The sequence below is a fragment of the Hyperolius riggenbachi genome, chromosome 12, assembly GCF_040937935.1.
Source record: "Hyperolius riggenbachi isolate aHypRig1 chromosome 12, aHypRig1.pri, whole genome shotgun sequence".
Classification (NCBI taxonomy): Eukaryota; Metazoa; Chordata; class Amphibia; order Anura; family Hyperoliidae; genus Hyperolius; species Hyperolius riggenbachi.
The window spans coordinates 76,133,807-76,146,747 of record NC_090657.1 but is presented as its reverse complement, the minus strand read 5'-3'; the positions used below and the strand labels follow the sequence as shown (position 1 = coordinate 76,146,747).

General features: G+C 46.2%; 2 protein-coding genes across 11 annotated transcripts in view; one reads left to right on the top strand and one right to left on the bottom strand.

The window, feature by feature from the left end:
* The window catches only part of TP53INP2 (tumor protein p53 inducible nuclear protein 2), a 340,314-nt gene that overhangs the window by 5,918 nt on the left and 321,455 nt on the right, over positions 1 to 12,941 (bottom strand). For all 8 annotated transcript variants that reach the window (XM_068264215.1, XM_068264216.1, XM_068264219.1 and 5 more), the window contains one exon: positions 583 to 858. In XM_068264215.1, coding sequence (XP_068120316.1) covers positions 583 to 700 — 118 coding nt within the window. In that variant the 5' untranslated portion in view covers positions 701 to 858. The remainder of the gene's footprint in view (positions 1 to 582; positions 859 to 12,941) is intronic.
* Positions 1 to 12,941, top strand: part of NCOA6 (nuclear receptor coactivator 6) — a 98,997-nt gene that overhangs the window by 61,662 nt on the left and 24,394 nt on the right. Inside the window, exons 15-16 of one of the 3 annotated variants that reach the window (XR_011025414.1) lie at positions 7,445 to 7,556; positions 9,276 to 9,328. The exons of 1 other annotated variant lie outside the window; for it this stretch is intronic. The gene's annotated coding sequence lies outside the window, so the exon portion shown is untranslated. Of the gene's footprint in view, positions 1 to 7,444; positions 7,557 to 9,275; positions 9,329 to 12,941 lie in introns of those variants that run through there. One more of the 3 variants, XR_011025413.1, reaches the window with a different exon arrangement.

The window sequence follows — 12,941 nt, the reverse complement described above, 5'->3', positions numbered from 1 at the left end:
CGGACCCCTGGAACATATCCGACAAGAGCTTGTCAGATATGTTATGATGACCGCACTCCCCGCTGTGTACCAGCACTGCCGTGCCTGCACAGTAAGCTGGAGCTGCTCGTGCACAAGTGGCTCCATGCTAGTGCACAGGCATGGCTACACTCATGTACAGTGGGGATGCGATCCAAGAGGGTACCAGGCAGCTGCAGTGGTCTCTAAGAGGACATGGAGCCCTCTGGAGGATTCCCTCAATATACAGTAGGTCAATTATCTCTTTTTTGCATTAGGTTCTCCTCACAGATTGGGGCTCTCCTCACAGAGCCACATTCTATGCTGCCGTTATGCTCCTTAGTAGAGAGCTGATCCTTTAAAAGAAATGCTGCCTGGAAACAGCAATGAATAGTTTTTTCCTTGACCATTTTCTATGACACGCTATCATGTGACTGGCAGCAGACACACACACTGGGCCCAGAGCTATATTTGAGACTCGTACAGAGCGGCTGCAGGAATGTTGAATACTCCAGCTGGAGATAAAGAGGCATGGAAACCAGAGGGAGGTGACAGAAGATCACACGGGCATAGATCTTTTCTCACCTGGGATGTCGATGATAAGCCAGCCATCATCCTCTTCCTCTGACACGAAAGCTTTGGGCTCTTCAGGCTCAGTGACTGGTCCCTCGCTGAAGAAGAGCTGTGTGAATCGCTGGAACATGATTGGATGAGTCCTGGGGGGGGGGGATGCTGGAGATTCTTCTGGGAGTGGAAGTCGCAGTGATGTAAACAAGAGGTTGATGGGTTTCCTGTTGGGTCAACAAAGTCCCACCGAAGGATTTGTAAACATCAGGCTTCTGTATAACTTGTATAATAGCCCTGCAGGAGGCAAGAGATTGTATCAGGAGAAATAAATCCAAAAAAGATGAACTCTGGGCGGATTAACTGACACATTATTTGCATTGCTGTTCTTCTGAGACAAACTGGGGGGGGGGGGGGGGGGCAGAATGTTACAGCAGTTAGTGCTAGGCTCTAGGTCAATTTAGGGTTAGGTCACGGTAATCAGTAGAATGAGATGTAGGATGTGCGGTCAGGAAATCTGAAATGGGAGGGATGTGGAGGCTGCCATATTTATTTCCTTTTAAACATTAAACTTTGCATTCCTTAACCCAACACCCCATACACAGTTAAGAAACACCTTTACTAGCGAAGTCCTATGCTAGAAATGAATGATAGAAAGAAATGAACATGATTTTCAGAATGAACAATCCTCCCAGTACCTTGAAGCCCACTTAGATGGTTAGGACACAGGATCCCTTCTAGGTGTAGTACTGCTAATCCTCCATGATCTATGAGTGGGCACTGCTGGGAATGGCCTAGATGTTTGCATTTCCCACACCTGCCCTTCAGGCACAAGAGCACATTTGGCAGAATACTGCACATATTTACAGGTGGGGTGCTCCATGCCTCAGCAGTGCTGATCAGCCACCTCTGAAGACCCAGAAAACATGCACTGTATTGATATGTCTGGAGGACAGGGTTGGGTTAAGCTAGTATAGATGAAGGCCTCGATTTGTCCAGAAGTGCAAAAATCGGCCAGCATGGAAGTAGCTGGAGGAGAACCATAATCTCAAGAGAAATAACATCCACATATTGCTATTACTGTAAAGGAACTTCAGCTGTAAGTTAAACATAGACTGAAAGTGAATATGAGCCCATCTGTTTATGGAACTCCGAGTTGAGCCTTAATAAAAGCAAGAATAACAGAGGCGCCAGCAAGTATAAAATAATTAAAATCCGCTTAAAAGGAGGGGTGTCGGTGGACACACCTCTCAGGTACAAAATAGACCAGCCAATACGCTGTTATTTTATAACAGTAATATTTATTAGGGATTCTCCAGGTATGCAACGCGTTTCACAGGCAAAGCTCCCGCTTCATCAGTCAATCAGATAGGAGAAACACAGTAATAGGTCCAATTCTGGATCAAGCGCCTCTATAGCTCTATAGCTCTGGTCTGTTTTGTACCTGAGAGTTGTGTCCACCTACACCCCTCCTTTTAAGCGGATTTTAATTATTTTATACTTGCTGACGCCTCTGTTATTCTTGCTTTTATTACTGTACAGTCCACCCTGGGTGGAGGGGTGTTTCCCCATTTTCTATCTACAAAGAGCGACTTCTTAATACCTGAGTGGGGTCAGGTTCTAATTGTCCCCACCTGCAGTTACAGTGGTTGCCTTTGCGGTAACCCAGTCTTGTGAGTACATCTACCATTTACTTTCATTTCATCTCCATTTGATCACTAACATACTACACCATATTGGGCTCTCGGTCTCTTTGTTTCATTTGTCTTTTCAAAGCTCCGGGTTGAGCCTTTCTTTACAATAAATAGGTAGGGGGAGTGTCCTGGGCGGATGAACACTCATACATACAAATTGGAAATTATTATTATAGATTTTTTTTATTCTGTACAGAATAATGCTCTGTTCCTAAAGGCTTGTACACATGTGCAACTATTCCGCCCAACTATCCTCCAAGCTTGGTCTGTACGTGTGGCAAACGATTAGACCAGTAACTGATAACAGGCGGTTTGCCCAATTAAACCAGCGAATCAACTCACGACTGCTGGGCTGATATCATGCAGTCGGCCACGTGTGTACAAGTCGTTTGAAAGAATTGTACTTGTTTTGAATGCGGCCATATCGTGCAGTCCGTTCCGCTTGCGCGCGCAGTATGCAAATGAGTTAGTCATTCAGTTGGTTGGTGCATGGAAAGTACAAATCATGCATTCGCTTGGTCGTGCGGTCGGTTATGTCGTGGCGTTGGTTGCGCACTTGGATGTGTGTACAAGCCTTAACAGGTAAATCCTGGAAGAACGCAAACACGAGGTAGTGATTCACGGCACACGCCTCTCCAGCTGTTATCAGGTGGTGTCTCCCAGAATCCTCTGCTTCAAGGATTGGCCGATATTGATGGCTGTTTACCTATCAGCAGCCTCTCACTGAAGGGGCACAATTGTTCCAATATGTCATAAAGGAACCTCTCAATAGCTGCCACTCACACTGTACTCAGTTCTAAGAAATATCTGTTCTTGTCCATAGTAGCTATATGCAGAAAAGTATTGAAATGGGGCCTTAGGCAAGATAGCAGTGTTTTCCCACTGCGGTTGATCACCTGACTTTTTTAGTAAGATTTGGCGGGGGCTGGAAGACACACCAGGCCTCTAGACTCTATTTAGGCCTTAGGCAACTTCCTAGGTTTGCCTTGTGGATGATCCGGCTCTGGCTATATGCTGTGTAGCGTGCATGAAAGGGAACAGCTGCTTAGCTGTACCAGACACAGCAGCACAAACATTAGAGCCACCCATTCAATGCTGCATAATGCAAGTCCTCCTCCTGTGCCGTCATAACAGCTCTGACCTGTCCAGGCTTGTACTTGACAAGACCACACGGGTCATGTAACATGGGCAGCCTCTATGAGGCAGAAAAATAAATCAATTTAAAAATAAATCAGCAGCAATTGTATATGCTCTAATATGCTCTAGCTGATTCTGAAAACAGCAGCCCACTCATATTTAATAATAAACAGTGCTTGTGTATATATGTTAAACAAGTATAGTATAGTGTACACAAACATATTACATGAATAAAAAAAATGCAGTGTATTCATATAAATAGCACAGCCGTGGTATCAAATTTTTCCTAGTTCAGAGCACTGGTATCTATTTAGGGCAAAGACCAAGCTGCACTAATCTCCTTAGCGTTAGAAGCCGTGACTGGCACAGAAACCTCCCACCAGCACAAGTCACCCTTCTCTCCTCACAACCTTCCCCCTCTGCTAATCTGCTGCTCTGGCAAAATGGCTGCTATTTGGTTCACAAAGCCTAGTAGGGGAAACCTGCAGCTTAATTAGGAGCTCTGAGAAAATGGCTGCTTTTTTGCTTGAGTGGATTGGAAGAAAAGGCCTACAACTCAACTGCTTCACGGTTTCCTGCAGGGAGCCGGTTTGGGACACGGATATCCTTATGCTGCTGGTCTGTGATTCCAAGCTGACTTGACAGGCTGAATTCTTACTGACTGGTAACTACTGAAGCCTAAACAATCGTCATGGCAGCCAGGCGGCCAGCATTTTTAACAAGGAAATAAAGATAGCGATTTTCATATTCCCCTCACAGCATGTTTCTTGTACGGACCCTTTCCAGAATTAGTTCTTCTTAACATAGTGAGATGAGTGGCTGTATAACAATCATTCTTACTGCAAATCATGCATCGACTAAAGAGGATCTCCGGCTCAAATCCACGTCTCTGCATAATCAGCATTCCAGTTGCAGGGATGTAGCAGAACTTATGAAGAAGAATGTGAGGAGTCTTATGAGGTGACAAATTTATAGGGCTCTGGTTTGTTTTGGTGACTTCTTGCTTTAAGGTGGCCATATATTTAGCGATCTGGCAACCTATCGACTATCCGATTCAATGATTACCGAAATGGATGTAAATCCTTGCCGCATGCCTGATCGATGATACAAACTATTTTTGTCCGAAATTGGTCGAATGTTTCTATCAGACATGCTGGGAAATCTCAGGCCGACGTGGTTGATGGGGTGCACGGCGGTAATGGTGTGTGATATCGTGACAGACAAATGCCCAAATGCTCCCAAATGTTATAATTAGCCCCAGTGCCCTTGAATTAAAATACGTTACCTGTCACGCCGCCTGCTAGTGTCTGCTGTACTACTGCATTTGGGTCCAACGTGACTGCTGGCATACAGCACGTGGGGAACGAGTGTGACGTTACACACCTGCCCCAGGGGCTATACCACCAGCAACCACTTGGGACGCCAATGCGGAAGCACAGCGGACAGATAAAGTATTTTAATCCACAGGCACATATATTTGGAGGGACAAAATCGGGGTGGCGGATGCGGCGCCACAAAGCCGATTCCTGAGACATTTTATGCTGAAATTGATCGGGAATCAGCCTGCGGTGTATGGGTAGCAAACAGATCTCTCTCTGATCAGGTTCTCTTGGTTGATCTGTCCATAGCTAGAAGTATGGGCACCTTAAGTCTATATTGGAAGTAGAAGAGATATGATTACGGCAGCAAATCATCAAAGGCCTCTGTGTATAAGTTACACATCTATCAGCAGGTCAAGGAGAGGGAAGACAAAGTGGCACAAAGCGAGAACAGTGCTCAGCTGCAAAGCAGATCACTTGCCGCATGGGCGCCTTTAGGCATAGGCAGTACAGGCCATTGCCTGGAGTACCATTGGTCCTGGGGGGCATGCCATGTTGCTGGATTAAGCCCAGCCCCTGAATGAAACCCCCCTAACTAAGCCCCACCCCATGGGTGTTCTACTACTTGCTTCTGCTACATCTGCTTAGTGTAAGTTGCAGGCAGCTGCCACAGTGTCCCTCTGTGCATCCTTTTTTCCCCCCTTTGTGCCTCCTTCTGTCCCTTTTGTGCCTCCTTCTGTCTCCTTGTTCCACCTTCAGTCCCTTGTACTATGTCTGAACCCCTGTTTGTCCTTCTGTGCCCCTTTATGCCTTCGGTCTCCCTTTGTGCCTCCTTCTGTGCCCCTTTGTGCCTCCTTATGTCCCCCTGTGCCTTTCTTTGTCCCCTTGTGCTACCTCTGCCCCCCTGTTCCTCCTTCAGTCCCACTCTGCCTCCTTCTGTCCTCATGTGCCTCCTCCTGTCTCCCTTTGTGCCTCATTCTGTCTCCATGTGCTTCTTCAGTCTCTGTGTATCTCCTTCTGTCCTCCTGTGCCTCTTTCTGTCCTCCTTCGTGTCTGATTCTGTCCCCCATTGTGCCTTTTTTGTCCCCCATTGTATCTCCTCCTGTCCCCCTGTGTGCCTCCTTCTGTCCCCTTGTGCTTCCTCCTGTCCTTTGTGACTTCTTCTGACCCTCGTGCCTCCTTCTGTCCCCCTTTGTGCCTCCTTCTGTCCCCCTTTGTGCCTCGTGAAAGTGGAGCCCTGCCTATGTGTATTTTCTGGTGAAACGCTGCCCAAATTATGTGTATCTTCTGGTGAAACTCTGCCCGCATTGTGTGTTTTTTCTGGTGAAATGCTGCTGCATTTACGTGTATTTTTCTGGTGAAATGCTGCCGCAATAAGTGTAATTTCTGATGAAACGCTGCCGCATTACGATTATTTTGTGGTGAAACATTGCCGCATTACTATTATTTTCTGGTAAAACGCTGCTGCAATACGATTATTTTCTGGGGAAACGATTTGGTAATACATGTATTTCTGGTTAAACGCTGCCGTATTACAATTGTTCTCTGGTGAAACATTGCCGCATTACGAATATTTTCTGGTGAAACACTGCTGCAATACATGTATTTTCTGGTTAAACCCTGCTGCATTCCGATTATTTTCTGGTGAAATGCTTCTGCATTCCGATTATTTTCTGGTTAAACGCAGCCACATTACGATTATTTTTTGGTGAAATGCTGCCGCATTACGATTATTTTCATGGGGGCAGGGCGCAATGAAGGGGGAGGCACCACAGGTTTTCTCGCCTGTAGTGACAAAATGGCTAGAGGGGCCTCTGACTTGCCGATATGCCAAGGGGGAATGGGGGGTAAGAGGGGGCGGAAGGCGTGGTGTACACACGCTCGGTTCTTGGTAGAAGTGGTCATTATTGGCCACCTTGGCTGAGTTTACTCTAGAATGTGTGCAAGGCTTTTCAGTTACGTGAAATATAAGCACGTTGAGGAAAAGAAAAGCTTTGTGAATCATCCCATATATATGGTGTATTGCTTAAAGGGAAACCTGTGGTAAGTTTAGGCTTCCCCTGTTCCCCTCTACCTCGTCATTTCAGCGCTGGGATCCCCCAAAGCTTGCAGCCAGGCTCCCATATGAGAATAAGCGCAGCCACACTGCGCAGTAGCAAAGAAAAAGCCGAGCCCCTTTAGCTCCGAGCCACTGTGTAGGCGCAAGCGGTCTGCTCCTGCGCAGTATGGCCAAGCTCCATCGACAAGCCCTTTCTGACTGGTTTCAGGGGGTCTCAGCGCTGGAGAGGTGATGAGGAAGGGGGTGGCGGAAGCCTCTGCCTAGGTAAGTACCCATTTGAGCCACTGTTTTCACTACAGGTACACTTTAAACATTTGGAGGAAACAGTGTATAAATTCTTTACATTGCTAGTATATACCAGGATGTGTGCATCTGTTTCCCTGGTTATGCTATCAGTATTTTTGCAGATATTTTCCTTGCATTAGAATAAAGCTGCTAAAGGAGTCAACAGCCTGGTGTGTTTGTTGACTTTGCTGAGGCCTCCGGTATGCCTGACTGGGTGGAGTTAATAATAGGGCTGTGTACACAGTTCATTTGACCCAGGAGGCTCGGACTGTTTGTACTATTCCCGGTGTGATCTCACCTTACAGGCACGACACAAATATATGCAGACCTGCTAATGATCCCCAACTAATAATGCTGATCTTGCTTTAAATAATATCTCCTAATTATAGGTCGGGATGATTCAAATTGAGGAAGTGGTAAATCACCAACATAACCAGTAAGGCTTAAAGTGGACCTGACCTCTTGCACAGGACAGAAGGAAAACACTGAGGAATGCACCCTGTATGTATTTAGAGAATTTAGCCTGTCTAATCCCGCCTCCTCTGCTACTAATCACAACTGTAATTTGATCTTTCAGCTGTGTCAGCTGACTGCCTCTGCAGAGCAGCTAATTTGTAAACACAGGATGTTAACCCTATGTCTACTTCCATGAAAGGCACACTGCAGATTTATAGCAGGATATGCATCAGCTGTAACACAGAAATGTTTATCTTTAAAGGCTATTATGCTGTTGCTTATCTTTTAGAGCAGAGAGGAAGTTCTGAGTTCAGGTCCGCTTTAAAGTGAACCCGAGGTGTGGATAAAAATAATATACTTACCTATGTGGAGGGAAGCCCCACCATTCTTCACCCCCACCATTGTGGTGCACAGACCCTTGGAACATATCCAACAAGATCTTGTGGGATATGTTCTTATGGCCACGCTCCCTGCCATGTACGTGCGGCTGTGCCAGTGGCAGAACTTAACCATCCAGCAAAACTCAGCAGATCAAGCCATCACCACAAATGGATGTATGTAACAGGCTTTAAAGGGAACCTGAGGTGAGAGGGATATTGAGATTGACATATTTATTTCCTTTTAAACAATGTAAATTGACTGGCTGCTGATCCCATGTCTCTAATTAGGCATGGCTCCTACACAAGCATGCAGATCAGTTGCTCTGACTGAAGTCTGACTGGATTAGCTTCATGCTTGTGTAATTTAGACACTACTGCAGCCAAAGAGATCAGCATGACAGCCAGGCAACTGATCTTATTTAAAAGTAACAAATATGGCAGCCTCCATATCCCTCTCACTTCAGGTGTGCTTTAACCCTACTGGCGGTAACCCCCGACCTTCACTCGGGTTAGCCGCCGCAGAGGATTTCTCTGCCCCGGGAGTTTTTTTTTAATAAAAATTGTTTTATCCACTGTAGCTAGTAGTTCGCTAGGTACCATTAACTCCCCCCACCCCACCCCCACCCCAAAGTCCCTCCGCTCTCTTCTGATCCCCTCCAGATCGCCGCCGTTATACGTACCCCCTAGGGATCCCACGATGTCGCAGCCACTTCAATCAACGCCAGGCTTTGCTATGGGGAGGATCGGGATTGCGCATTGCGATGACGTCAGACGTCATGTCCGATCGTCGCCATAGCGACGACTAAAGCACATTGGGGAGGCTGCGGCTCTCGCGGGATCGCGGCTAGATAAAGTATAGCAGCGCCGATGGGGGGGGGGGGATCAGAAGGGTGCGGAAGGACTTGGGGAACAATGGTTGCTAGCCTAGTGCTAGCTACCAAGGAGAAAACAACTTTAATTCAAAAAATCGTCAGAAACTGCGTACCGCCCGGAGGGTTAAAGAATCTCAAGACAGTAAAACATGGAAGCTGCCGTTGCCAACTTTTTGAGAATGTTAGTTGCTTGTCTGTTATCCTGATCCTCCAGCTAAAATAGCAGCATGTTGACTTCATTTTCCCCAGTGATCCCTGAAGTCTCTTGAGTTTGCTTACTGTGCCTAATGTGAACTGAAACCCCTAAACTGTCTTTCAGCAGCAAAAAAAACTGCATCATGTCCTGTCTGAGAGCAGCCATGGCCAGATGTAACTCAACACTGCCTCTCAACAGGCCATACTGATCCTTAGAAAGTGCACAGCCAGTGTACAGGAGCAGCTGATAGGCAGTGAATTCACAGTTTTCAGTCTCCTGTATGCAAGAGGCCTAATACTGTAAATTCACATCCTAGACTGGTGTGACCAGGGCAGGATTTCTGGAAAGGCCACACAGGCCCTGGCCTTGTGTGGCAGCTGGCCGAGGGGTGGCTGGACATGGAAGAGGAATTGCTGCATATGGATGAAGAAACTGCAAATGGAATACAGAGGTTGCAAATAAGGAGTAAAAAAAAAAAAAACACGGAATAGGGAGCTGCTACCAAAGGAACCTGTATAGAGAGTAAAGGAGGCTGCTTTATATGGATGTTAGATATAGAAGAGGGGGCTGCACAAGGAGGGGGTTGCCGCACATTGATGGGAAGCTGCAAGAAAGTTGGCCCAGCGGTGGAAAAACTATAAATCTGGCTTTGGTTATGACTACACTATATTGTCTCCTGGTGTGCCTTAGTTTTTTCTTCAGGGTTTTCTCCACACCCCATACGCATACTTTATTCTGCAAATGGAAGCAACTTGCAGCCAGCCTGTCATGTGCTCACCAGCCCCTAGACACTGCAGAGTAATGTCTGCATAAAGTGTGCTGAAAAAAGGCCCACTGGCTCAGTATCATCTGACAATACCCAGTCAGCGACGTGCCAAGGCAGCAGTAAGAGGAGAGTTTGGCCAAGAAACATCATTAGTTTAGCAAATGAAACATCTTAAGGGTAACTGATGAAAGCTGCCTAAACCCTTGTAATTCATCATATGTCTGATCAGGTTATTCTTCTCAGTTTCAAGAAGCGGCAGTGAGTTGTGTCACAACACAACGCTGACCTGAAAGTGGCCACTGGTTTTGGCACTGATATATTGGTGAGGTTTGGGGTTGGAAGATATGACTGGCACAGAAACCTCCCACCAGCACAAGTCACCTGTCTCTCCCCCTCTGCTAATCTGGGGCTCTGGCAAAATGGCCGCTGTTTGGTTCACAAAGGCAGGGAAGAGGAAGCCTGCAGCTTAATTAGGAGCTCACCCTCCTCTATCATATGGCAACCACAAACCATGTCTTGTGCCGAAAGCAAACCTCACCTCATGCCCTATGTCTAACCTCTACAATTTGTCTAACCCCAACCTCTCTCCTCTCCTGGGCCAGACACTGGCGGTACCCCTTTACTGCTTGCTTTCTCACAACTGTGCAACTAATCTAACAACCAGGGCTGTGGAGTCAGAGTCGGAACTAATTTTGGAATCGGTGGTTTCATAAACTGGGGAGTCGGATGATTTTTGTACCAACTCCACAGCCCTGCTAACAACACACATGCACACACTCCTTCCCACTGCCCTCAACTCCTCACTTACCTACATCACAATCTATCATTAAGCTTACACTAGCAGTTCCCCCCTAAACCTAAAGTACCACCCAGGGGCGTAACAATAGCCCCTGTGACCCCTGAAACCACAGGGGGGCCTGGGGGCCCACTCTTCCTCCCTCTCCTTACCCACATGCAAAGTAGCACAGGTAGTGGGGTAATGTTTACCTGTTCCAGCAAGAGTGTGCAGCTGCGATGCTTAGAGGACAGCAGCAGCACTGAAGCAGGTAAGTAATTCTCTGGCCCCTGCGCTATTCTGCATGCGTGTCGGGGAGGGTTGTGTGAGGGGGGGGGGGGGGGGCGATCGGGTACAGCGGGGAGAAGTTTGAATTCCAGGGGGTCCCATGACAATTTTGCAGGGGGGTTGGGGACTCATAGGTTGTTACGCCCCCTGGTACCACCCCTTGCTAAACCCCAGCACTACACCCTTCCATACACGTCCCTAACTTTCCTTGACATGCCTAACCTAAAAAACAAGTAATATCAATATTATTTAAATGACTTGTTAGATCAGTAATATGCACAGACAGAGGTAAGGTTGTGCTATTACCTTAGTGTCCAGACAAGCCCATGCGCTACACATACCAGACTCTAAGTAACAGGTCTTGTTTGGCTACATTAGCAATTATTTCAAGTCCATGTCCAAGAATGCCGTGTTTACATGGTGGACACGCTAACTGCATAGATACAATATAGGTGAAAGTTCAGAGATCTCAGTACACAGCAGCTACTGATGCAACCAAAACAGCGTGCAATATTCATGTTTGTACAAAGACAGCTGATGCAATTTCGTTTACATACTTTACATAGCAGTCTTCCTACTGGAGACAGACTCAGCAACAAACACAACTTACAACACAAGTGTAACTGTATTTATAGCTTAAATTTGTACATTATAAACCCAACTGGTGGCTGTAGAAGAGAAACTCATGAATGGTCATGAGAATAGGCACTGAAAAATAAAAAGCTTTTGAAATGGACAACTTTTAAAAATGTTTAATTCCTCAAAAGTTATGTTGCCAACGTTTTAGCCCCCCTCTCTCTCTCTCTCTACCAAGTTAGCCGAGTCAATTGTTTAAAATAATATGGTGATAACAGGAGGGGGTGGGGCAATGATAAAAAAGGTTCCATCTTTAAACACCAAGGATACCTGAGAGAAACAGCTTATCTGCCTTATTATAGAAGATGTGAAAAATGTTCATTTAGGTCTTGTTCACATCTGAAATCGAAACCTCTGACGCCAGCGTTTTGCGATTTTGTGAGTGATTTTTTTTTAGCGCTTGCGCGTTAGTTTAATTTTTTTTAACAGCACTTTTCTAAGTGCTTTTGCAGATTTGTTTTTCACTTCCTGGCGTCAGTCAGGAAGTGAACTCTTTGACCCAGAAAAGAATAAATACAATGCATTTATTCTTAAAAGCGCTTGGGAAATCACTATACATAGCGCTTCCATGGGGCCAAAACGCTCAGAAAATGGTACAGGCAGCGCTTTGGTGAGCGGATCGGAATCGAACCGCTCATATGTAAACACTCTCATAGGGAATCATTGCACAAGCACCAAATCCTCCTCCCAAAGCATTCTGGGAGAACAGGTATATTTTGTGCTGGCTTAAGTGGGAGCTGCAACTACCGTGGGACTTGGCTAAGTAGATCCAGTGGGTCATGAAGAGGAGACGTTATAATGAGTGAAGCACTGGGGCAATAATAATAATTTTTAAAAAAGACCGTAATAATACACTTTTTACACCAACTACAGGGTTGGTCAGAGAGCAAGGCCAAGTACAAGGGTTGGGCCGAGACAGAAATGAGGCACACTGGGAATAGCAGCTTCCTCCGCGATTAGACATTTTGCTGTAACACAAACTAGCAGTGAAATCAATCTGCAGATTCTCCCATAGTGCACTGCACACAAACACAAAAGTCTGTTTGGTTGCTGCAGGCAATCAGAACTATTTGCCCTTCAGAGAGACTAATGCAGGAGCAGAAGCGAGAAACGTGAGAATGCAGCTAGGGGAGAAATAATACATTCCTGCAGGTCTGTTAACACTATGCGCTGTCACCTTTGCTTTACAGGTGTGAAGTCTTCAAACCTATGTACAGCCATTTCCAACTGTCAGACCTATGTGCTGCCATTTCCAACTGTCAGACCTATGTGCTGCCATTTCCAACTGTCAGACCTATGTGCTGCCATTTCCAACTGTCAGACCTGTGTGCTGCCATTTCCAACTGTCAGACCTGTGTGCTGCCATTTCCAACTGTCAGACCTGTGTGCTGCCATTTCCAACTATTCTGGGCTTCACCACCCAATGTTCACTATTTAATGTACTCAGAGAGATGGAACGTTTATAGGAAGCTATTTAAAAGGTGTGAGAATTCCATCAACACCAGACACGTGCTCAG